Source organism: Scyliorhinus canicula, chromosome 13 (assembly GCF_902713615.1).
Source record: "Scyliorhinus canicula chromosome 13, sScyCan1.1, whole genome shotgun sequence".
NCBI lineage: Eukaryota > Metazoa > Chordata > Chondrichthyes > Carcharhiniformes > Scyliorhinidae > Scyliorhinus > Scyliorhinus canicula.
Genome location: NC_052158.1, coordinates 135,852,973 through 135,877,185, shown reverse-complemented (window position 1 = coordinate 135,877,185; position 24,213 = coordinate 135,852,973). Strand labels below are relative to the sequence as shown.

The 24,213-nt window shown below is 42.7% G+C and overlaps 1 protein-coding gene across 9 annotated transcripts in view; it reads right to left on the bottom strand.

Annotated features, from left to right (window-relative positions):
- Window positions 1-24,213, bottom strand: part of agfg1a (ArfGAP with FG repeats 1a) — a 97,436-nt gene that overhangs the window by 40,878 nt on the left and 32,345 nt on the right. For 8 of the 9 annotated variants that reach the window (XM_038815145.1, XM_038815148.1, XM_038815150.1 and 5 more), the window contains exons 4-5: window positions 12,957-13,116; window positions 7,385-7,535 (exon numbers count right to left, since the gene is read on the bottom strand). In XM_038815145.1, coding sequence (XP_038671073.1) covers window positions 7,385-7,535; window positions 12,957-13,116 — 311 coding nt within the window. Of the gene's footprint in view, window positions 1-7,384; window positions 7,536-12,956; window positions 13,117-19,201; window positions 21,575-24,213 lie in introns of those variants that run through there. The other variant, XM_038815154.1, reaches the window with a different exon arrangement.

Genomic DNA, 24,213 nt, shown 5'->3' with positions numbered 1-24,213 from the left:
ACAGCGCCTGGAGAGCCCAAGTGGTAGTGGTGAAAACGGGGGAGAAACACAGGATGGTCGTGGACTACAGTCAGACCATCAATCGGTACACGCAGCTCGATGCGTACCCCCTCCCACACATATCTGATATGGTCAATCAGATTGCACAGTGCCGGGTCGTCTCAACTGTGGACCTGAAATCCGCCTACCACCAGCTCCCCATCCGTAAGGCGGACCGCCCATACACTGCCTTCGAGGCAGATGGCCGCCTCTACCATTTTCTCAGGGTTCCCTGCGGCGTCACCAACGGGGTCTCAGTCTTCCAAAGGGAGATGGACCGAATAGTCGACAGGTACGGGCTGCGGGCCACTTTCCCGTAACTAGATAATGTCACCATCTGCGGCCACCATCAGCAGGACCACGATGCCAACCTTGCCAAATTTCTCCACACCGCCTCTCTCCTAAACCTCACCTATAACAAGAAATGCGTATTTAGCACGAACCGCTTAGCCATCCTTGGCTATGTGGTCCAGAATGGAGTTCTGGGGCCCGATCCCGACCGCATGCGCTCCCTCATGGAGCTCCCCCTTCCCCACTGCCCCAAGGCCATCAAGCGCTGCCTGGGGTTCTTTACTTACTACGCCCAGTAGGTCCCAAACTATTGGGACAAGGCCCACCCACTCATCCAGTCCACCCTTTTTCCCCTGACGGCCAAGGCTCAACAGGCCTTCAACCGTATTAGAGCCAATATCGCCAAGGCTGGGATGCACGCAGTAGACGAGACGCTGCCCTTTCAAGTGGAGAGCAACGCATCAGACGTCGCTCTGGCCGCCACCCTAAATCAGGCAGGCAGGCCTGTGGCATTCTTTTCCCGCACCCTTCATGCCTCCAAAATTCAGCACTCCTCTGTCGAAAAAGAGGCCCAAGCCATCGTTGAAGCTGTGCGGCATTGGAGGCATTACCTGGCCGGCAGGAGATTCACTCTCCTCACTGACCAACGGTCGGTAGCCTTTACGTTTAACAACACACAACGAGGCAAGATCAAGAACGATAAAATCTTGAGGTGGAGGATCGAGCTCTCCACCTACAACTACGAGATATTGTATCGCCCCGGTAAGTTCAACGAGCCCCGAGATGCCCTACCCCGAGGTACATGTGCCAGCGCACAAGTAGACCGACTCCGGACCCTGCATGACAACCTTTGTCACCCGCCCACTTCATAAAGGCCCAAAGTCTTCCCTTCTACGTCGAGGAAGTCAGGGCAATCACCAAAGACTGCCAGGTCTGTGCGGGGTGCAAACCGCACTTCTACCAGCCGGGCCGCGCGCGCCTGGTGAAGGCCTCCTGCCACTTTGAACGCCTCAGCGTATATTTCAAAGGGTCCCTCCGCTCCACCGACCGTAACACGTACTTCCTCAGTGTAGTTGATGAGTACTCCAGATTCCCCTTCGCCATCCCGTGCCCCGACATGACGTCTGCCACCGTCATCAAAGCCCTCAACACAATCTTCGCTCTGTTCGGCTTCCTCGCCTACATCCACAGTGACAGGGGATCCTCATTCTTGAGCGATGAGCTGCGTCAGTTCCTGCTCAGCAGGAGTATCGCCTCCAGCAGGATGACCAGCTATAACCCCCGGGGAAACGGGCAGGTGGAGAGGGAGAACGGGACGGTCTGGAGGGCCGTCCAGCTGGCCCTATGGTCCCGAAATCTCCCGGCCTCCCGCTGGCAGGAGGTCCTCCATGATGCACTGCACTCCATTCAGTCGCTCCTATACATGCGACTAACTACACACCCTATGAACGTCTCTTTGCCTTTCCCAGGAAGTCCACATCTGGGGTGTCGCTCCCAACTGGGCTCGCAGCTCCAGGACCCGTACTCCCCTGTAAGCACGTACGACACCACAAGGCGGACCCGTTAGTTGAAAGGGTTCAATTACTCCACGCTAACCCCCAGTACGCCTACGTGATGTACCCAGACGGCCGCCAGGACACAGTCTCCCTCAGGGACCTGGCATCAGCAAGTTCCACACACACACACACACGCCCGGCGCCACCCTCCCCTCCCCCCCGTGCATCCAATTCCGGATGTGGGCTGTGCTTTAGAAAATACAATTAAGAGGTGTTTCACGTTTTGCATCAAAACAGCTGATGTTGATGAATTAATAACTAATGATACTATCATTCAACAGGACTCTGGTTATAAAACGGAAGGGGAAATGATGTCCATGAATTTAAAATTGAGACACATTTTGTATTCTTTCCTCAGATTGTTCAGATGTGAACCATTCAATCCACAAACATTTTCTTCAATGAACACAAATCTTTATTTTTTATTCGTTCATGGGACTTGGGCGTTGTGAGCTGGGCCAGCATTTATTAGCCCAGCCGTAATTGCCCTTGAGGGGGCAGTTAAGAGTCAACCATGTTGTTGCGGGTCTGGAGTCACATGGAGGCCAGACCAGGTAAGGATGGCAGATTTCCTTCCCTGATGGACATTAGTGAACCAGATGGGTTTTTACGACAATCAACAATGGTATCATTAGATACCATTAGACTTTTAATTCCAGATTTTACTTGCACGGTAGTACAGTTGCTTCACATCGTCAGGGTCCCATGTTCAATTCCTGGCTTGGGTCACTGTCTGTGCGGAGTATGCACATTCTCCGTGTCTGCCTGGGTTTCCTCTGGGTGCGCTGGTTTCCTCCCACAAGTCCCGAAAGACGTGCTTGTTAGGTGAATTTGACATTCTAAATTCTCCCTCAGTGTACCCAAACAGGCACCGGAGTGTGATGACTAGGGGACTTTCACGGTAACTTCATTGCAGTGTTAATGTAAGCTTGTGACAATAATAAAGATTATGGGGTGCCACAGTGGCACAATGGTTAGCACTGCTATCTCACAGAGCCAGGACCCGGATGCAATTCCCACCTTGGGCAACTGTGTGGCGTTTGCACTTTCGCCCAGTGTCTGCAAAGGTTTCCGCTGGGTGCTCCTGTTTCCTCCCACAGTCCAATTATGTGCAGGTTAGGTGAATTGGACATGCCAAATTGCCTCTTAGGGTGAGGTTATAGGGCCTACGTTGGGTGGTATTTCAAAGCGACGGTGCAGACCTGATGGGCCGAATGGCCTCTTTCTGTACTGTAGGGATTCTATGATGATTTTTATATTGAATTCAATCTGCATTGGTGGGATTTGAACCAGGTTCTTCGGAGCATTACCCTGGGTGTCTGGTTTACTAGTATAGCGACAATACCATTATGCCACTATGTCTATAGATATCACAAACTCAAAACAAGTTCCATTTTTATTTTAGAAGGCAAAACATTTAATCTAACATTGCCCACATTTCTATCGAAGGCTGATCCAAGAATTAAAGATGTAGAAAATTTGGAGTCTGTTCATATGCAACCATGCTTTTGACAGTAGTGTTGCTGTATAACAGTAGTGTTATTCTGGCGATCTGACTGCACAATGCACAGACGACCACAAAGTGAAAGCACCAGAGTTGAGCATGTCACCATCAGTGGAAATTCCTTGATACAATGCAACTTTAATTTTCTGGAAACTGGATGCTGCTACAGTGCTCTGCACTGTGATTTCACAACATTTTAATGTATTACCATCAGCAGTGTGAACCAATTTTGGAATTATGCACACAGTAGGACTTCTGGCACATTTCTTTTCTCCATCAAAGATACCAGCTGGAGTGTGAATTGATCTCATTTCCCTTTGTGCCATATAATTGTACGCTCTCTCTGAACTCCTGCAGTTAACATAAGTTGTCACAGTACTAATGCAACAAAGCAGCCCCAGCAGGAATACAAGTATCTCAGCTGATTTAAGCACAAGATAATAAGATGCTCTACTAGACAATATAAGAGTAGCATAATCCACATGCTGCCCATGGTCTTTTCTACCATACTCTGGATCTGGGACCAATCTTACTCCCTACAGCTTTCTTGATCAGCATTTATATAACTTAGCCTATATCAATGCAAAAAAAAATCAATGGCTGGCAAATTAAGGGTTAATTGTAGCATTGATAGCGGGTCGCTGTCTGTGTGGAGTTTGCATATTCTCCCTGTGTCTGCGTGAGTTTCACCCCATGACCAAAAGATGTGCCACGCTAAATTGCCCCTTAATTGGGGAAAAAAAGAATTGGGTACTCTAAATTTAAAAAAAAAAATAATTGTAGGAGCGATAGATCACTGCAAAATTATTTTTTAAATACTCTTTAGGTGAAAGTGCTAATGTCATTGAAAACCAATTCAATACCATTGCTGTGCAATAGGGTCCTAATTGTCGCAAATTTCAGTTATGAAGATTCAGCTGCAAGAAACTGAAGACAGACTCAAAGTTTGACTGAACGATTTTACTCTCCACCAAATTTGAGAGAGAGTAATATTGGAGTAGGGTGTGCCTGTGTATATAAAGCTATTGTTCCACTTGATTTGATGTGTTCACAGCTGAGCGGGTTAGGTTAAAGTCACCCCCAACCCCGTATCAATAAAATCTCAGTTCAAAGCCACATTACATAAGTAGTTCTCTCGCTCAGTTTTGAAAACGTCAGAAACCCTGTAATTTTGTTTGCTTTTAAAATGTTAAAACTGGAGAGGCGACCGTACGGCTACTTAATTTTAGCCTACTAAGAGAGATCTACAATTAAACTATAATGCTGGTTTTAAATAATTAAAATGCAAGGAGGAATCCGGTAAAGCCTACTTAAAATGCTGCTGGTAATGGTTTGGTTTAATGGAGCCACCACTTCCCCATATACTACAATTCTTCCCAAAGGCCAGATGTTCCTTTTGAACTGATGCCATTTAAAGTGGTCACTAAATAATTGCTTTACCTCTTCTTTGATCACAAACTCAGGGTATTCTGAAATTAAAATGGTTTGTGATGAGCAATTGAAGATCTATGACCTGAGTTGCATTCTGAAATGAGGTAGTGCAGTGACGCAGTATATCTAGGAACAACAGAGTCCTAGAATGAATTGTTACCATAAATTCTTCACGCAATGAAAAAGAAATTAAGGGAGAGAGAGAGAGAAGTAAGTGGAATGAGAGCTGTATGTTTATTGGATGTGTTGTCTAATGGGAACTAAGGTTAGGGTTAAGAAGCTGCATGTAATCTGTTAGTGTTAGAACTGAAGTAAACATTTAAATATGGTTTTCTTTTATTTTAATAAAGTTTGTTTATAAAATAACCACGCTCTATTTCGTATATTTGAACTCCTGGAACGAATTATCTTTCCGCACCGCATTAAAACTTCAAAAAAGCTACGCCATCTGGTCCAGCCACTCAACCACCGTTGAGAACTGACCAGACATCTGTAACACTCTGGATAAGAAAAGGCTGAGGGGTGACTTGATAGAGGTCTTTAAGATAATGAAAGGATTTGATTTGATTTGTGGGGAAGACAAAAACTAGAAGCTATAAATTTAAGACAGTCACTAATAAATTCAATGGGGGATTCAGGAGAACCTCGCTTACCCAAAGTGTGGTGTCAAGGGGCTATGGCCTCACTCTATAATTTTTATAAAATATCTATATTTTATATATATGAAAATATATTAATGACTGAATCCACGACTGGCTATGACTCAAACAAATGGGACTTCCTGGCATTCCAAACAGCTGCCACATCGTTATCTCCAAGGAGTCAATAATGCCGCTGACTACAGAGATAAAATCCCAAGGAATTGTATTACGTTCCCTCGGCGAGACCCTGGCTGACAGAGACCATCAGTCTATAGGTACAAATGACCCTGAAACTTCCGTTGAACATATTAATCATCTCAATAATCCAGATAAAGGAATATACATCTTTGTCCAAAGCGAGGAGGAAAACTGGGAATATTGTCATATGACACCAACGCAAAGGTCCCCCCTCCTCCCACAAACTGTTAGAACTTTTAATATTGCCTTAATAAGCTGCCATCTCCCATTGACTAAGCAGTAGCAGAACCAGAGCAAAGTCCAGTTTAAAAATTGCCTGGCCCCAATCTACACTCTTTCCACTGGAACTTCTGAAATTTATAGCAGCACCTTCAAGACTAATTCATCCCTATGTGCCCACCTCATTGTGGACATCATCTCTACTGTAAAAGCAAATTATCTAACAAAAATCTTCTGAAAGAATACACCACTGAACTTTGATTCTGGACTCATGTGAAACAATAATTCTCATCTTGTCTTCATCTTGTAGCTCTTTCTTATCCCTCTTTTACTGTATGAATGTATCAGGGGCCACTGAGCGACAAACACCCTTCCATGTTTTGAGTGCATGTACAATAACTAACCCTCTGATTTCACCCTATCTCGAGTTTACTGTGGAGTTGTTAATTAATGTTGGATCCCTCCAAAACTGATGGGTTGGTAAAATACACTACCTTTCATAAAGGGCAAAACCTTTCTGTTTACAGACTGGTGGTGAGAGAAGAAATCAGGGGCGCTGTCCATGTCAGTGGTTAGAACACGCTAGGATAAGGGGTACGAGAGACAAATGGTATAGATGCATTCAAGGCAAAGTTAGATAAAGTATTAGGGAAAAAGTAATGGAAGAGTTATGCTGACAGTTAGATGAAGATGATCAGAGGATTAGATAGGGTGGACAGTGAGAGCCTTTTTCCTCGGATGGTGATGTCCAGCACGAGGGGACATAGCTTTAAATTGAGGGGAGATAGATATAGGACAGATGTCAGAGGTAGGTTCTTTACTCAGAGAGTAGTAAGGGCGTTGAATGCCCTGCCTGCAACAGTAGTGGACTCGCCAACACTAAACGCATTCAAATGGTCATTGGATAGGCATATGGACGATAAGGGAATAGTGTAGAGGGACTTTAGAGGGGTTTCACAGGACGGCACAACATCATGGGCCGAAGGGCCTGTACTGCGCTGTAATGTTCTATGTTCTATGAAGAGGATGTGAGGAGGCTCATATGACCTGCTTTTGTGATGTAGACTTAAGATAACTAAATGTGACCTACTAATGTGTATTCCCCAACAGATGACTTTTAAACAACATTCTAGAGAGCACAACAGCCAGCTGCCCGGAGTGCTTTGGGAGACCAAACTCTATGTAATGTCTCACACCAAAAAATAGATTCAAATTGAATGCCCTAACTCTAGAACCATGCTAACTCAGGTTATGGTGAGATATCAATTATATTCATTATTACAACTATCGGAACAATCATGATGTGTAATTAAGCACAGACTTCAATTCCATCAATTGCCAGAATGATTACAAAAAAGGAAACCTTTAGTTTCCCACATCATTTAAATGCACTCATAAGGCAATTTTTCCAAAATCCAAATGTTTATATAAAAAATAATTGTTTTTACTCAACACCAATAAACATGAAAACAGCACAAACAAATAACCGGTAAATATTGTCTTACCTGCATGATTGTTAAAATGTGTGAAGTTTGCAAAGTATGGAGGTGCGGACTGAGGAGCAGCAAAGATATCTCCCCCAAGGTCAGTAAGGAGATCAAATGGAGCCACTTTCTTCTCCTGTTGGGATCCTTGCGATCGACTCACTGCTGGGGACTTTTAGAATATACATTACAAATTTAGCTATAACTCACGTGTGTATCAACAAGCTTTGCCACTATCCATAATCCTTGGTCTAGTAAAGTCAGGAAGTAAATGATAGGTCAGGAGGCACTGAGGATAATAATAGCTGGCAGGACTGAGGGTTGGCATAGTAATAGTTGTGAAGGGCAGAGGATGGAATCGGAGGAAAGGAAGATACTGACAATGTCAGTGAGCAATGATCTGTTGTGGCCTTGAATTGAGATTTCACTGATCGAAGGGGCTGAATACACTAGGTATGAGCCAAGATAGTTCAAGTTTTATTCAAATTTAATTAATAATAATGCTTCAATAAGGTCCATCTTCAGAGATATTTGTCTCAACAGATGACACCAATTGATCATGAAATGAATTCTACGTCATCTGCACTCACAGGCAGACAATACTATTGATCAGTCACATGTAGCTCAAGGACTCAGTAAATTACTAGCTCAGTATAAAAGATTTGAAAAATTGGTCAAGATAATGAGGTAAGTAAGATTATTTAATTTAGATAAATTAAATAAAACTATACACATATCCACCCTTCTTTTCAGCATTAAAAAGGGGCATTCCTTCCAGACACCCTTGTCCCCTCTTCACTCACCATCACTCTCTCCCTTTCCCATGGTACCTTCCCACACAGGCAGGGTTTAGCTGCCTCCCTTTCCTTTCTTTCAACACCTCCCTTATTCTCTTCTCTCTGCTCACCGTCCAATGCTCCAAATACACTTTCCAGTTGCAATAATGATTTACCTGTGCTCATTTCAATTTGGCATTCTATATTCAATGTTCACAATGAGATTTCTTTTACAATGAGAAGATCAAATGCAGACCGGGTGACCACTTTGCAAAACACCTCCATTCAATCTGCAAACATGACCCCAAGCGTCCAGCTGTCTGTCATTTTAATCCTCCGCTCTACTCCTGCTTTGATCTCTCAGTCCCTGGCATCCCACACTAGTCCAGGGATACAGTTTCTGCTACATTGAATTCACCTGACATCAGACAAACCAACATCAAGGTTCAGGGAACTTCAAGCCCATGTCCAGCATGAATGGAGCTTTTGTGATCTTTTCACTGACTTTGAATTCAGTCCCATGCCAAATCTAATTAATGAGCACAGCAGCTTTCTGCCCATTGGGCCAAATTGTGGCTCATTGAAAAGGTGCTTCTAAGCAAGCTTTTTGTTATTTTTCAAGGTTCCAAAGGCACCCTTTAACTGTTTTAAGCATTTTGTTTGCTAGGAAACTGTCTATCATACACCAACTAACTAATCTGCGTAGTTTCTTCTTTGTAAGTCATTTTCAGTTATTTAAAATTATGCTGTTCACATGCGGTGCATCAGAAAGTTATGAAAACTGCTTATTGTTTGTAACAAAGGTATCCATCTTCTGATTTCACACTTTGCAGCTCCCGGGACTTGTTGAGTTCAACAACTTTAGATTTTGACCTTTCTCCTCCATCTCAACCCCCTTCTCTTTTAAAATAAAATACTCTACATGTACCGCCTCATTGCAAAACACCTTCTTTCCCCTCTTAGACCAGGCCATTGGTCGTTTGTTCTTAAAAGTTGCTACTTTTTGTTGCAGTTTCTACAACTCTCACACTCTCCCTCCTTTCAGTATGGCGAAGTGTCCACGACTCGAAATGTTAACTCTGTTTCCCTCCTGACAAATACTGGCAGACCTGCTGAGTTTTCCTGGAGTACTCTGTTCTTGTTATATAAAACTGTACCAGGTTACCATTCTTAACCCTCCAATGTTCTTGCAATTTGGGGACAGATCCTTTAAAGTTAGATTGTGCTCGTCATTTTGCTATTTAAGGAAGGTGAGAGATGGAAACCAGAGAATTATAGATTAGCTGGCCGAATCTCTGATGTTGGAAAATTGTTGAAGCTGATAAAGGTAAAGTTGCCACAGCCCCAGATGACCATAGGCTTTAAGGGGGAGAGCTAATTGGCGGTGGTTTAACCTGAGGATCACCACCCCTCAGGCGAGGGGCAAGGTTGAGAAGGTGGGGCCTTCATGAATTAACCTCAGCCAGTATAGGAATTGAATCCGTACTGCAGGCCTTGTTCTACATCACAAACCAGCTATCAAGCCTACTGAGCTCGTTGATAATCAAGGATAGTGTGACTGAAACTCTTGAAACGTTCCAGCTGATCCGAGAAAGCCAGCATGGATTTGTACTCAGTACATTGTGAATTTTTTAAAGAGGTGGTTAACACAGTGAACAAGGGAATGTTTATGGATGTTACCTATCTAGATTTCTAGAAGGCATGTGATAAATTCCCTCATAAGAGTCTGTTGACTAAGACTGAAGCTCATGGAATTGAAGGCAAATTATTGAGTTGGTAGGAAAGTGGCGGAGCGGAAGGAGACAGAGTAGAGATAATGGGCAGATACTCTTAATTGACAGGATTAGACTTGTCGTGTCCTGTAAGGATTTGTGATGAGGCCTAAACTATTCACTGTATTAAAGATGATGGGATAGGAAATCACATAACCAAACTTGCTGATGGCACAATGGTATGATGTAAGTGAAAGTATAGAATTGCAAAAGAGATATTGATGATTTAAGTGAATAGATAAAACTGTCACAAATGGAATTCAATGCATGCAAATATGAGACTATCTATTTTGGATCTAAAACATAGAACAGGGGGTAGTTTCTAAATGGTGAAATACTAGCAGCAGTGGAGATCAGAAGGAATTGGGAAATCAGGTACATAGATCATTAAAATCATGAACAGATAAAGAAAATAATCAAAAGGCAGAATAGAATGCTGGTCTTTATATCTAGAGAAATAGAATATAAGGGGATACAAGTCATGCTTCAGCTTATACCAAAACCTGGTTAGATCTGGAGTACAGTGTGCAATTCTGGGCAACATTTCTTTGGAATTATAGACTAGCAGTGGATGGAACGCAGCAGAGATTCACTAAAATGATAGATGGACATTAATGGTTAAATTACAAGGAGGGATTACACAAATCAGAGCTGTATTCCCTGGAGTTTAGAAAATTAAGTTGTGATTTGATCAAAATGTTCAAGATATTAAAGGGGAGCGGATAGGGTAAGATTGAGAAACCAGTTCCATTCATTGGAGAGTCTAGGATTAGGAGAATAGTCAAGAGTGAAATAGGGACTACTTATTCATGCAATGGATGGTAGATATTTGGAATTCTCTTCTGCAAATGACAACTGGTGCTAGATCACATGTTAATTTAAAAACAGAGATTGATAGATCTTTGTTACCAAAGGTATTAAACTATATGGGCCAAGGGCAGGTATATGGCAATGGTTAGCACTGTGGCTTCAAAGCGCCAGGGTCCCATTCCCGGCTTGGGTCACTGTCTGTGTGCAGTCTACACGTTCTCCCCGTGTCTGCGTGGGTTTCCTCCGAGTGCTCCGGTTTCCTCCCACTAGTCCCAAAAGACGTGCTGTTAGGTAATTTGGACATTCTGAATTTTCCCTCTGTGTACCCGAACAGACGCTGGAATGTGGCGACTAGGGGCTTTTCCTAGTAACTTCATTGCAATGTAAGCCTACCTGTGACAATAAAGATCATATTATTAGTATCTGATTGATTGGAGGCACAGGCTCAATAGGCCACTCCTATTCCATGTTAAACACATAAGGGATGCAAAAGAATACACAATCGTATTCCAAAATGCTGCCGAAATGCACTGGTTTATGGAAAACATTAAGCAGTGATTATGGAAAGAAAATTGAGCATTAACTCGAACCATAAGTTCACTTGGAAAACCTAGCACAATTTGCGTCCAGAGTTGAAACATTAATCCAGGTAGATTTAAAAGATAGCAGGGAGCTCTTGTTTAAGTTTCTTCTGCAACCAACATAGAAGGATTTAACTGGCCATTTCTTTTACTCCTGGGGATTCTATTTTCACATTTGCTTGTATACCCACAGACGGTCCATTAACAGTAATTTAGATACTGCAGAAACTTGATCCGGCAATGTTTTTCAAACTTTTTTTCTGGCGGCCCATTTTTGCCAAATACCGCCTCTCACGACCTACGCCACGTTATGGATTCAATAAACAATAGATTCTCCAAAGTTACTTTTTAAAACATCACATTCATTGTTGGCACTTCTGTCTTATTAAATGTAAGAAATTGTAAATGAAAACATATTTTCTATTTTTGTTGTTGGAGATCTAAATATCTTGTAATAAAAATACCTGCATAGATCAGTGTGCGAGTCTTTTGGTCGCCGACTCCTGAGGTGTTTGAAGGGGGAATGAGGCAATTGTTGGAAACACGCCTGGATTTGGGCTGATGGGGAAGGAAGGAGACTCACTATTGATCGCAAAGTTAGTCTCACTGAGTGACTGGTCTCAGAAAGTGAGCAGAGAGTGTCTCTCCCCATTTTAAATATACATCAAACCCCTTATGTAAACACAGCACAACATTAAACATAGATCTGAGCGATAATGTTAAGAGTAACAGAAGCTCAACAGACAGCAACAAGGTTAACTGTCACTGAAATTGAACCAACACTGACAACGTTAATGGTAACAGAAATTCAAGATTCATTGACAATGGTAACAAAGTCAGACATAAATAATGCATCCAATTCAGAACGTTAACCCTGACATCGGCCTCTTTGCGTGATCATTGACTCTGTGCTTCCTATGATCTTCACTTGAACAAATGTATTTCCCCCCTGACTGGGATGGTTGGAGTTCCCAAGCCCACACCCATTGCCCCAGAGCGGGTTCATAATGGGGCAAATATAAATCAGCTTTGTGAAAATGGACCAATTGAAAGGTGGGGAGAACCCACAGGTGACACAGGAATTATCTGCTCTACCTAGATCCAGTAAACGGGATTACTCTGGCTATGAGTTACTGACTGGGGTACTGATGGACAGATATTCAGTCTGCACGCAGTCAGTTGTTTTTGGGTGGGGGTGAAGGCCTGGAAGAAAAAGTGTGAAGCACTGCTGGAAAGTAACGTTGTGCAGAAGGAGCATCTGCAGGAAATAAATTTAAAGATGATTGACTTTTTTATTTTAAACTCTTTAGTTGGAGGTGCAGGTGCTGACTAACCTGGCTGATCAGCTGCTGCAGAAACAGGAGTGGCTGCTGGAGGCTGTATTGGTGGCGGTGAGTATAAGAGTGACCTAGGGAGGCAGAAAGTCCACAGCACCAGCCTCTACCTCAGCCTAATGTGGCCACACACTGCACTGTAACTAGAATTCACCCAGAGAGAAAATGGAGAGAAAAGCTCAGGGGATTCCCGGGGATTATTTTTGGAGATCTTTCGGCAACCCATTTTACATCATCCCGCGACCCACCCATGGGTCGCGACCCCCACTTTGAAAAACACTGTGATACGGTGTATTTAAATACACTTGTTCTTTACTTACTTGTGTTGGTGTTCCTTTGCTCAAAGGCAGTGCTGATGCAGTTTCGTAGAGTGATTTTACTGGTTTTACTTCAGGAGTACTACTTGCACTGCTAGCAGAGGATCCTGAGATAGAAGCATGGGCTGCTGCCACTGCCCAGGCCCGTTCTGCTGGCACAAACCTAGAGGAAAAGAATGCACAAAATGAATCATGCTGGACCAAGAAACCATTCAAAGCAGGGCTGCTCATTAAAATAATAGTACACTGATAGACACCAAGTCAATCAGAGCTGCACCAATGCAACACTTGTATGCATTTGCACCCATCAACGCTTCTTCTGTCATTGAACCTCTCTGTAATTCTCACACAGTGACTGCAGTGCTAGATGTTGCCAAAATAACACTGTGCTTGTAGCTGCCTTGCAGATATATGAGAGTGTGGAGTTTCCACTAGGCCGGGCAATCAACAAAATCTGCTATGGGAGTTTTGCCATAGTGAGGGCAGGGTGTGTGCAAATTTCCATGCAAGCACATTAGTGTAAAACCTGAACATTAAATTTCTCAGGTATCAGCACACAGCAACAATGTGAGCCTGAGTGGAACAAGACATTCTTCAGCAGTGCATCGAGGTTGCCAGGGAATGAGCCATTCTTCAACTGACTGATGTAATCCTCTCAGTCTTAGTTTTAATTGGCTTTAACCGACAGCTCGATCTATCCTTGGTACAGCAAACCTGTGACTGGCAGTTAATTGAAGCCATACAAGCACTCAAAGAATTTAGACTCATTTAAACTGAATTTAGTCTAATTGCAGCAGCAACTGGTGAAAACAATCTTGGCTCTGGCTTCAAATCCTGCTTAGATCCCTAACAGATGCTAATGGAGAAAATTACACCATTTTAATTTGAAGGTGAAGTCAGTTCTGTTGGCTTCGGGCTAATAGAATTTTGTACCAGGTTGTAATATTGCCCCAGAATGAACTGGTTAATTAATGGCACAACTCACTTACGTTTAAAATTCTGTTATGTTTAGCACAATTTCATCTGTGCACAAGTACTACTGGAGTTTCATTATCAGGTATACAAGACCAGTTTGGCCAGTACCTGTCATTTCCCAGTTTTATGCTTTTTGTTCTGGTTATCTGGGCAGTCATGGAGCAACGCACCCTGGTGTTTATTGGTGTTTTGCTGCAAGGCAGCACATTATCACTCCTTCGTTATCGTAATCATCCAGACAATTAGAAGTGTCATTTTCGACCGGAAGCAAAAATAATCCTCCAGCAAGGCGGATAGTTTATTTCCATCATTTAAACATTTAAGACATAATTATAATTGTTGGAAAATTTTAAGTCAAGATGAGTGGCTCCATCACTGGAAAAGAAAACATTTTCTGCCTCAGTGTCAGAGTCAGGCATGTGCAAAACAGAAACAATTCAAGTTATTCTGTCCAACCTTAAATTCGGAAGAACAAATTTTACTATTTCAGCGTGACTTTATACATCCCACACATTGGGCTGGATTCTGCGATCGGCGACGCCAAAATTGCATACGGTGATCGGCCGGAGAATCCCCGTTTATACTGGAATCGGGGGCGGCGCTGTTTTTGCGAAGCTCTGCCCCCTCAAAAATGGCATACTCGGGGAGCACACCGCACACTGTATGGACGGCCTCAGGACGTCACCCGAGGCCCTCCTCCGATGCTCTGCCCCCAATGGGCCGAGTCCCCGATGGCGTCGTTCGGGCGTGCTCACACCGTTCAGGGACCTCGCGTGGCAGCTGCAGACTGAGTCCTGCGCAGCCACAGTCGGGGGGGAGGGGGCATTCCGCTGGTGGCGGGGACTTGAACAGGGGCTGAGAGGACTAGTGGGGAGTGGTTAAGGGGTGGCGAGGTTGGTTAGAGAGGGGCAGGCCGGGTCCGCACGCGGCTGGCACCATGTTGCATTGCACATCCACTGCAGGCCGCAACCATGCGCATGTGCGAGCATGGACCCGGCCATTCTCCTGCCGTATCCGCAGGTAAAGCCGGGGGCTTTACGCAGCGTGGCTGCTAGCTCCTCACCGGATGGACGATCGATGCGGGGGGGCGGTGCCGAATTTCTGGTCGTAAGACCAGATGGATCCGTGGTCATAGTTGCAGGTTCGGAGAATCCAGCCCATTAGCTTTCTTTGTTGCATAAGTGAGAATGCCTACAAATTCAGTATCAGTTTTGAATTGTGGCTTTTCTGTTGTAGGCCCTGGATTGATGATGTGCAGTTTCATTTAGGACTCTTGCAGAAGGCATAGAAAAAGCTGAATTTTATCAGAGGAGAATGACAGTGTCCCGACCACTGAACGAACCCAACCCTCTTCTTTCGTTGTCGGAATAAAACTTATGTGAACAACATACAAATACAAACAAAAGAAACACAGTTTAAGTATACATTGTAATTGGCAAGTTAGATTTCCAAAGTACCTTCAAAAAGACATAGGCTGAAGAATAGCAAGTGGACAATGAGCAGAGATTGGAGTCAAAAGGAAGAATGTTAAGAGCAGGAAAATAACATGATCTTGGGGAAATGGATGTTTAAAGTAGGGAAAAAGGAAACAAGGCTGCAATATTAAGAGATGTTGCACAGGGAAAAGGAACGAGGTGGTTGAAGGGCAGCTGCCGTTGGTGGATTAATGGAAGAGTGAGGGCCATGTTGGAGACTGGAAGGTGCACAAAGGGGCATAAAGCTAGATGAGATCACGAAGGAGCAATAATGTGGGGAAATCTGAAGGGAAAGGGAAGAATCTTAAAGTTAGAAATCTGGGATGGTGGAGCTCAATTAAAATCAAGGATTGTAGAGATGCATATCTCAGTGCAGGCGAGTTGTGAGCCTTATCATTTTGGGCAACTTGGTAGCTAATGAATGGGAGGCCAAAAAGAATCAGATAAACCCTGAATCATTATTATAAATATATACAACAGTAATCATTGGCTGAGAATAAAAAACCTAATGATCTTATTTATTACAGCTGGTAATATATTCTATTTTAATTATATAAATGTCTTGTCAAATGAGGAAACACATGCATCTCTTTCTCCCCACCTGAAATGAAAATCGCTTATTGTCACGTGTAGGCTTCAATGAAGTTACTGTGAAAAGCCCCTAGTCGCCACATTCCGGCGCCTGTTCGGGGAGGCTGGTACGGGAATTGAACCGTGCTGCTGGCCTGCCTTGGTCTGCTTTAAAAGCTAGCGATTTAGCCCAGTGTGCTAAACCAGCCCTAATGGCCCCTAATCCCCATGGATCTATGGATTTGTTTTGCAATAACACACACACGGAGCTGATATCTTGTATATTTAATCCTGGTTACTCCTTCCATTTTTTACTGAACACCTAAAACAACTTTACTTGCCAGCATCTTGACCTAGCAGTTGTGAAGGACACTTATCAAGTCAAGATGGTATACAACTTGGGAGGAGAACTTGAAGATGACTGTTTTCAGGTTCACTAGCTGCCCATAAGAGCACAAGAACTGCAAGACAGAAAAAAAGACCAAGGTACATCTATCTTATCCTGGTAGTCACTAATATGGGTTGGAGTGGTGCTGTTCTAAAGGTTTGTAGACAATCGCACCTACAGTGAAAGAGCGGATCTCTAGATTATCGATGGTGTGTCAATCAGACAAAATTTTGTCATGGATGGGGTTGAGCTTCTTGTTGCAACTGTCCAGGCTAGTAATCAGCATTCTGAGATTACTCATTTGCAACTTGTAGAGAGGTTTTTAAGACTCAGATGAGCCACCCACTGCAGCCTCTGAGCATTTGTGCTGGTCGAAGTGAGTTTCTCGTCAATAGAGATACCCTAAAATATTGAAAGTAGGATGTTTCATGGTAATGCTACTGAATGTTAAGGGAGTGTGGATGGTTATTGCCTAGCACCTATATGGTTCAAATGTTACTTGCTAGTTAGCAGCTCAAGTCTGGATGTCATCTAAATATTGCTCATGCGTCATGGCTTGAGGAGTTGCAAATCGTAACAATATACAATCAACAACAAATAGCTCCGATTTAGACCTTATGATGGATGAAAGGTCTTTACTGAAGCAGCTGAGGACAGTTGCTTTGATGGCCTGAGCTGAGATGACTGGCTTTCAAGGATCATCTTCCTTTGTGCCATCTACTGTCGAGTACATCACTGATCCCTATCGATTTCAGTTTTACTAGTTCTTCTTGATGCCACACCAAATGAAATGCTGCTTTGACGTAAAAAGTAATGACTTCCATGCAATGTAGCTTAAATGCATAATTAATTGCCCACCGTTCTACTATTAGCCCGATACTGCAGAGGCCTCTACCAGTCATTACAATGAGGGCAAATTTCGATGTGGCAGAAAGCAATCTTGTTAAATACCTTGCTCGAGACCAAATTAAAATTACTCATTCACTGTTCATCAATACAGAGGGCTTACTGTGCATGACAGCATCACATTATTACACAGGAGTTTAGACCAAAGTGCCAGAGCATAAAAAAAGGTGTATTTTACCCCCAAGTATCCAAGTCAAAATCATGAGCCTTCCAGATCACACTCTGGAAAAATGAATTTAATGAATATTGCCAGACACCAATATCTATTGGAAGGCAATTAGAAGGCATTTTGGAGAAAACGCTCATCTAAATTTAATTTTAAAATCATGCTATTTATTCCTAAAGAGCTGTAGAAAAGGGGATTATGTTAGAAAAAGTAGTAAATATGCTGATCTGGAATGAAGGTATGTGATGGCAAATCACTCAATTCAGATTCTAGAGAATAGTTGGACTCTCAATTATGATTTAGTAGTTATATAAAAGCTATAGATTTACTCTTGGAGAATGGCACATATAACATCCTTATTCAAGTGTAAGGTCAGTTTATCATAAGCGCTAAGGTTTTAGTAACAGTAATCAGCAGAAAAAAAAGCAAGACAGTTGGGAGAGTTTGGAGATAAATAAGGAGAGCCAGCATGGATTTCAAAAAGACAGACCGTGCTTGACTAAATTGAATTTTTCGATGAAGTATCGGAGAAGGTTGATGAAGGGAAAGGGACACATGTTGTCCATATAGATTTTAAGAAAGTCTTTGACAAAGTACATGAAAGGCTGGTTAACAAAATTGAGGTTCACAGAGAAGCAGTGTCAAATTTGTTAAAATATTGGCGCAAGGACAGAAAACAGCGCGTTATCGTAAATAGATATTTTTCAGACTGGAGGGTGACAGACAATCTGCCTGTGATACCAAATTTGGAGGTGGGGCAGACAGTGAGGATGATACCAACTGACTGTTAGAGGACACAGATGGACTATCAAAATAAGCAGCCACGTTGTAGATGTATAATGTCAAGAAATGCGAGGTGATGCATTTTGGCAGAAGGGATAGGGAGAGCCAATATACATTCAACGGCATTGTTCTAAAGAATGTGCAAGGACAGAGGGACCTGCAACCTCATGCACAGGATTATGACAGATTTAGGTGAGGTAGACAAAGAAAAGCTGCTCCCATTAGCTGATGGTACAAGGACTAGGGGACACAAAACTGAGATGCAGGAGAAACATGAGGAATAACTGTTTTAAAACGCAGCAAGTAAGAACAACCTGGAACTTGCTACCTTCAAATGTGTAGGAAGTGAAAATGATTGATGATGATTTCAAAAGGACAGTGGGCAGGAAATAACTTTGCAGAACTCCAAGAAGTAGAGCAAGGGAATAGGACTAATTGGATTTCTCTATCAGGAGTCAGCATAGACTCTATGGGCTAAATGGTCTCCTTCCATGCCATGATGACAATGATTATGATGTGCTGTTCCTGCTGCTGCCTTGTTACAGATGGAAATAAAATTGTCTTCATCAAGCGGTTAGGTTATTACTATGATTTCAGCAAAACAGCATTGCTGCATGATATGCAACGTACTAATTTTGATTATCTTATATTTATTTTTGTATTCTTTGTTTTGTAACCTTTGATTGCCTCTCCCATTACATTTCAAAGAACTTTCGAGAGGGACTGATTTGTATTAATGGAGATATAGCTCAGCAAACCCACTGGCAATTTCACTGAGTGGTTTAGGTAGGTTCTCTTTCCATTAGAATGAAAATAACCTGCATCAATGGCAGGGAAGTGACTCAACAGTGTGAAGAAATACATTTAAAGCTCACAGTTCCATGTCTGATTTTGACTGTATAACGTGTTTCATACTTTGGTGAAGGGCAAAGATCTGAGCTAACCAAATATTTTGAAGAGGCAAAATAAAAATAAAATCACTTGCAGGTCTGATCTGTAAAAAGGACAGCGTTCCCCATTTCTGGTTGTGTTGAACTGGGATGTAGCACCTTCCATCTTGTCAGGTGATAGTTTGTGTCTTGGTTGTCAACTCTGTGTTAAGCATAGTCTGGTGTGGCTCAGGGGCCCCTCTCCGTCTCCGCATTGGCTGCAGAGGAAGGTAGTGCGTTGAGAAGGTGCACAATTTGATCGCCTCTGGGCCCTTTTCTCAGCCAGCTGAGCTTTTCATTTCTAATCACCCCTTTCAATGTCCTTTCAGTCAGGCTGCAACGGTCACAGCTGCCAAAGGCTATCGCCCAGTTGTCAGAGTCAATGCCTGCCATTTTCATTTCTCGCTTGCAGGTATCCTTGTAACAGAGAGATGGATAGAGTGACCAGGAGGTCACCCGTGCTCACCGTGCAGAAGGTATTTGGCTATATGGCTGTCATCCAGCCGATGATTGTGGTCAAGACAGCGCATACATTGTTGGCTTAGTAATGAGTGTATGCCGATGGAATTAGTATGCTTCAAGATCTCTGAGTTGGTGACCTTGTCTTGCCAAGAGGTGGCGAGGATACTTCAGAGACAGCAAAGTCGGAAATTTTCTCCTGCCTAGCACACATTTGTCAAGGTCTTGTCACTGTAGTGTACTGTGAGGACAGAGGCTTGGCAGACTTGTGGTATTTTTTCCTCGGTTGGGTTGCTGGTGTTTCACAACCTCTTACTCAGCTTGTACGTACAGCTTGTACAGCTGCAGCTTCTGCAATGTGTGTGTTGATTTCAGCATCAAGTGACAGATTGCTGGTGTTTGTGAAGCCTAGATAGGCAGAACTATCAACAACCTCCGGCATCACATCGTCATTGTTGATGGATGGCAGTATTTCAATATCTTGGACCGTGACATTTGTCTTCCTGATGCTGGTGTTCAAACTCTTTCGAGGCATGAGAGAGTATGACCACTTACTAATGCAGGTATTCCTCAATATGGAATGTCTGCTTGGCATCGTCAGCGTTGAGCAACTCTATGTGGAGCACTTGGTGCACCTTTGTGTTGGATCTCAGATGAGTAAGGCTCAAAAGCCTTCTGTCAGTTCCGGTATGCAAGTAGACACCCTGTAAGGCATATGTCAACAGCAAAGAGAAAAATAGGTCAAAGAGTTTTGGTACAAGAACACAACTCTATTTAATCCCACTGTGGATCTCAATATGTTCCGATGTTGCTCCATCATAGCTGACCTTACCCATCATGTTGTCATGGAAAGAGATGAGCATGTTAAGCTGCTTTGATGGACAGCCAATTTTCTCCAGCAGCTAAATAGACTGCCTCTGCTCACGTGATTGAATGCCTTGGTGAGATCAACGAGGACAATATATTGTGGTCTGCTTTGTTCACAGTATTTCCTTTGCAGTTGCCCGACTGAAAATAATCATGTTCTTTGTAGATCTTTCAGGTTTGAAATCATAGTGGGATTTGGAGTAGGTGTGTTCCGCCTAAATCGGCACAGGCAAACACTTTGCCCTAAATATTCAGCTGGTAGATGCCTTAATAGCTATTGCAATCACTGAGGTTACCTTTGTTCTTGTGCAGACTCACAATCTTTGCAACACGCATATCTTGGGGCACTGCCCCCTCCCACCAACAGAGACTGAGATTCAGCAAATGTTGCAGGAGTGCCAGTTTCCAATGCTCGAGTTCAGGCAGTATAGCATCACCTGGAACTTAACCTATGGCAAGCAAGTCAATAGCTTTGCCAAGCTCCTCGAATTCTACCATAGCAGGCAGGCTATTCATGGCGTTCAGAACTTCCTCAGTGAGTGTAGTCCCTGGAGTACAACTCAAGGTAGTGTTCCACCCACCTCTCCAATTGTTTATTAGTTGGTGATTACTTCCCCAGCCTCTATTAAATTGAGTCATTTTCTTTGATGATGGACCTTTTTGATCCCTTCATACATACTCTGACATTCCCTTGTTGAAGGATATACTGGCAGAGTTGTAGCCAATGATTGCCACACTACTTTGAGTGGCTCTAAGTGCATGAGTTTTCTTACTCAGATCTCTCATTTAATTAATGATAATGGACTGCTTGGCTTTAGTGACAGGTTCCATCACAGTAATATTAGTGTCAAACCACTTTTCTACTCTTGCTTCCCATATGCTGAGAGTGCAGTTTTGTAGATGATGTCTCAAAGTATGTTCAATTTTACTTCTACACCATGTGGGAATGCCAGAGTGCCTGATCAATCAAGTCACAGAAATACAGATTTTTAATTGTGTAGGCAGTGTGGCTGGCATTGATACAAGGACAGCACTGTTGCTCTGAATGCTGAATCTTAATTCTCTAGTCTTCTGAAGTTCCATCAAAATAGGGTAACAAGAAACGTCATGATTACTTGATTGACAATAATGAATCTGAGCACTGGAAAGGTTATTGGCATTCTCCAATTAATTTTGAGAAACCCATTATTCAAACCCCATTAGTTTTTATAACTATCCCATTTTATTAAAATCATCATTGTCACAAAGATTTTGATGAAAACTCATGAATGAAGTAATGCAACAAGGAAGCTATAGTCTACCACAACCTAACTTATTTACACCATGGTAAGTGTATACTATTCTGAACTATATCAATTCACCCAACCGGAAATAAAATTGAATCAAATCCTTGGATAGTAAATAAATCTGCAAGTGCTAAAATTACTAGTACAACACCCAGCTTACTTCATCCTTAAATAAGTTATAAATATTGTTATTGAAAATGATAAAATGTGGATTAGTCACTCAGATTGTTGTGAAGCAAAAGCAATCTTCAAGTCACTCATCGCTTTCCATCAATAGTATTTATTAAAAGTTATATCACAGCCAACTTTATCAATATATGCATTTTCAAACCAGTTTTTGTAAATCAAGGGCAGAGGTGGTGGGGAGAGTGGAGAGAGCAGTGAGAGGGAGATAAGTAAATGATACCTCATATTGAGTATTTACTCTAAGTTGCTCAGAGAGCATAAGAGTACAAAATAACCTGCAGTGTTTATTTAGGATACTTTATCAAGTCTCAAGAGTTGCTAATTCCTGGAAGAAGTTGCCACCTACAGTAAACCTCAGTTGAAATATTTAATCATTTAAAAAAGACAAGCAAATGCCCCAAATTTCACCAACAGTACAGGATTATGAGCTTTACAATAAAATAGGAGATGGAAATGGTATGAACAGGTCCTGCACATGAGCTTCGATGGGCTACATGTGAGTCTTACCTTTTTCTTCTGATATTGTAATTACTTTTGCGGATGTTGACATTTTAGCATTACATTCACAATGGTTCCTCCTTTCCAAAGCGAGACGAAATACTATTTTGAAATAAAATGTGATAATTTCTCACCATGCAGCAGGAAAGGTTAAGAGGATTAAAGCTTCCACATTCTTGTTTTCCAAGGTGCCAGATGCACCCCCGCCCCTCAATTGTTGGCTCCAACCATCCTGTATGGCGTAATGTCTCCTGTGTTCCACACCCTCTCATCCAACACGATTACCCTTATCTACCAGCTTCACCCACCCTATCTGAACACATGCTGACTGAAAAACTGATGGTTTATTCGCATTTATTTACATCCAATTTCAGAATGGGAATGTAACCCTTTTGTTAGTGATTTAGATTTAGAACAGTACAGCACAGAACAGGCCCTTCGGCCCTCGATGTTGTGCCGAGCAATGATCACCCTACTCAACCCTACTCATCCACCCTATACCAGTAAACCCCCCCCCCCATTAACCTTATTTTTTTAGGACACTAAGGGCAATTTAAGGACACTAAGGGCAATTTAGCATAGCCAATCCACCTAACCCGCACATCTTTGGACTGTGGGAGGAAACCGGAGCACCCGGAGGAAACCCACGCACACACGGGGAGGACGTGCAGACTCCGCACAGACAGTGACCCAGCCGGGAATTGAACCTGGGACCCTGGAGCTGTGAAGCATTTATGCTAACCACCATGCTACCGTGCTGCCCCTGTGATGGACTAATGGGCATCTTGGCATGACATTTTCCCTACTGCAAAATTGCATGTGTCCTTTGGTTACTCCTTTGGGTTTATTCCTATATGATTGCAGTGGAAGACAATGGAGTTAAATCTGGAGGTCTGCCAACACATTATCAGATATGTTAGCAAGGTTGACCCAGGAAATAATTTTGGTTTTCTTGATATCTTTCATTACACGTCAGATAATCAGCTAGCTGGACTGCAACAATAGCAAGCTCAGCCTTATGGTGAAGATTATTCTGACTAATCTAACAGCAATGGATCTTCTAGATTCATATTTTACAATACCTTCACCCTGCTGCAACTTCCGACACATCAATTCTTTAATAAATGTAATCCTAAAGATTTAGGATCAAGTTTTGAAAGTGTGCAAAGGACCAGCAGATAAAGGCTATGTGTGAGAGATAGAATGTTATGCAAAAGCATTTATTATTTAACAATTATGATCACTTCTGTTTACTCCAATTTAAGATTCTTAATAGTGCCTCCGTCACACCCATTACAGTAATTAAAGTGGGATTATGACAAAGTGGTACCTGCGGAGATGTGCTGAAAGCCAAGGTACTTTAGGTCATCTGTTTTGGAGGTCCTAAAGTTAAAGGATTCTGGGTTAGAATCTTTGAGCTACTGAATAATTTTTTTTTTCAAATTACGTTCCAGTCATAACAGCCGTAGGAATCCTAAGTGAACCACCATTGCACATCACGCTGACCAGATCAGATTATTTCCTACATGGCTATTAATATTGGAAAGTTGACACTGCATGAACAATGCTTTCATTATTTGGGGATTCTCATGGAAATGTCCCCAAATAGAATAACCTTAATTCACAGCAGGCCTACAACTAGACTTTTACTTTGTTCACTGGGCCATAACATGCCATCAGATGTCATGACTGTTAGCTCCCATTCCTTCTCCATGACAGTTCTCCCCCATCCACATGACACACTTCATCATACATCACTCCATTCTCTATGC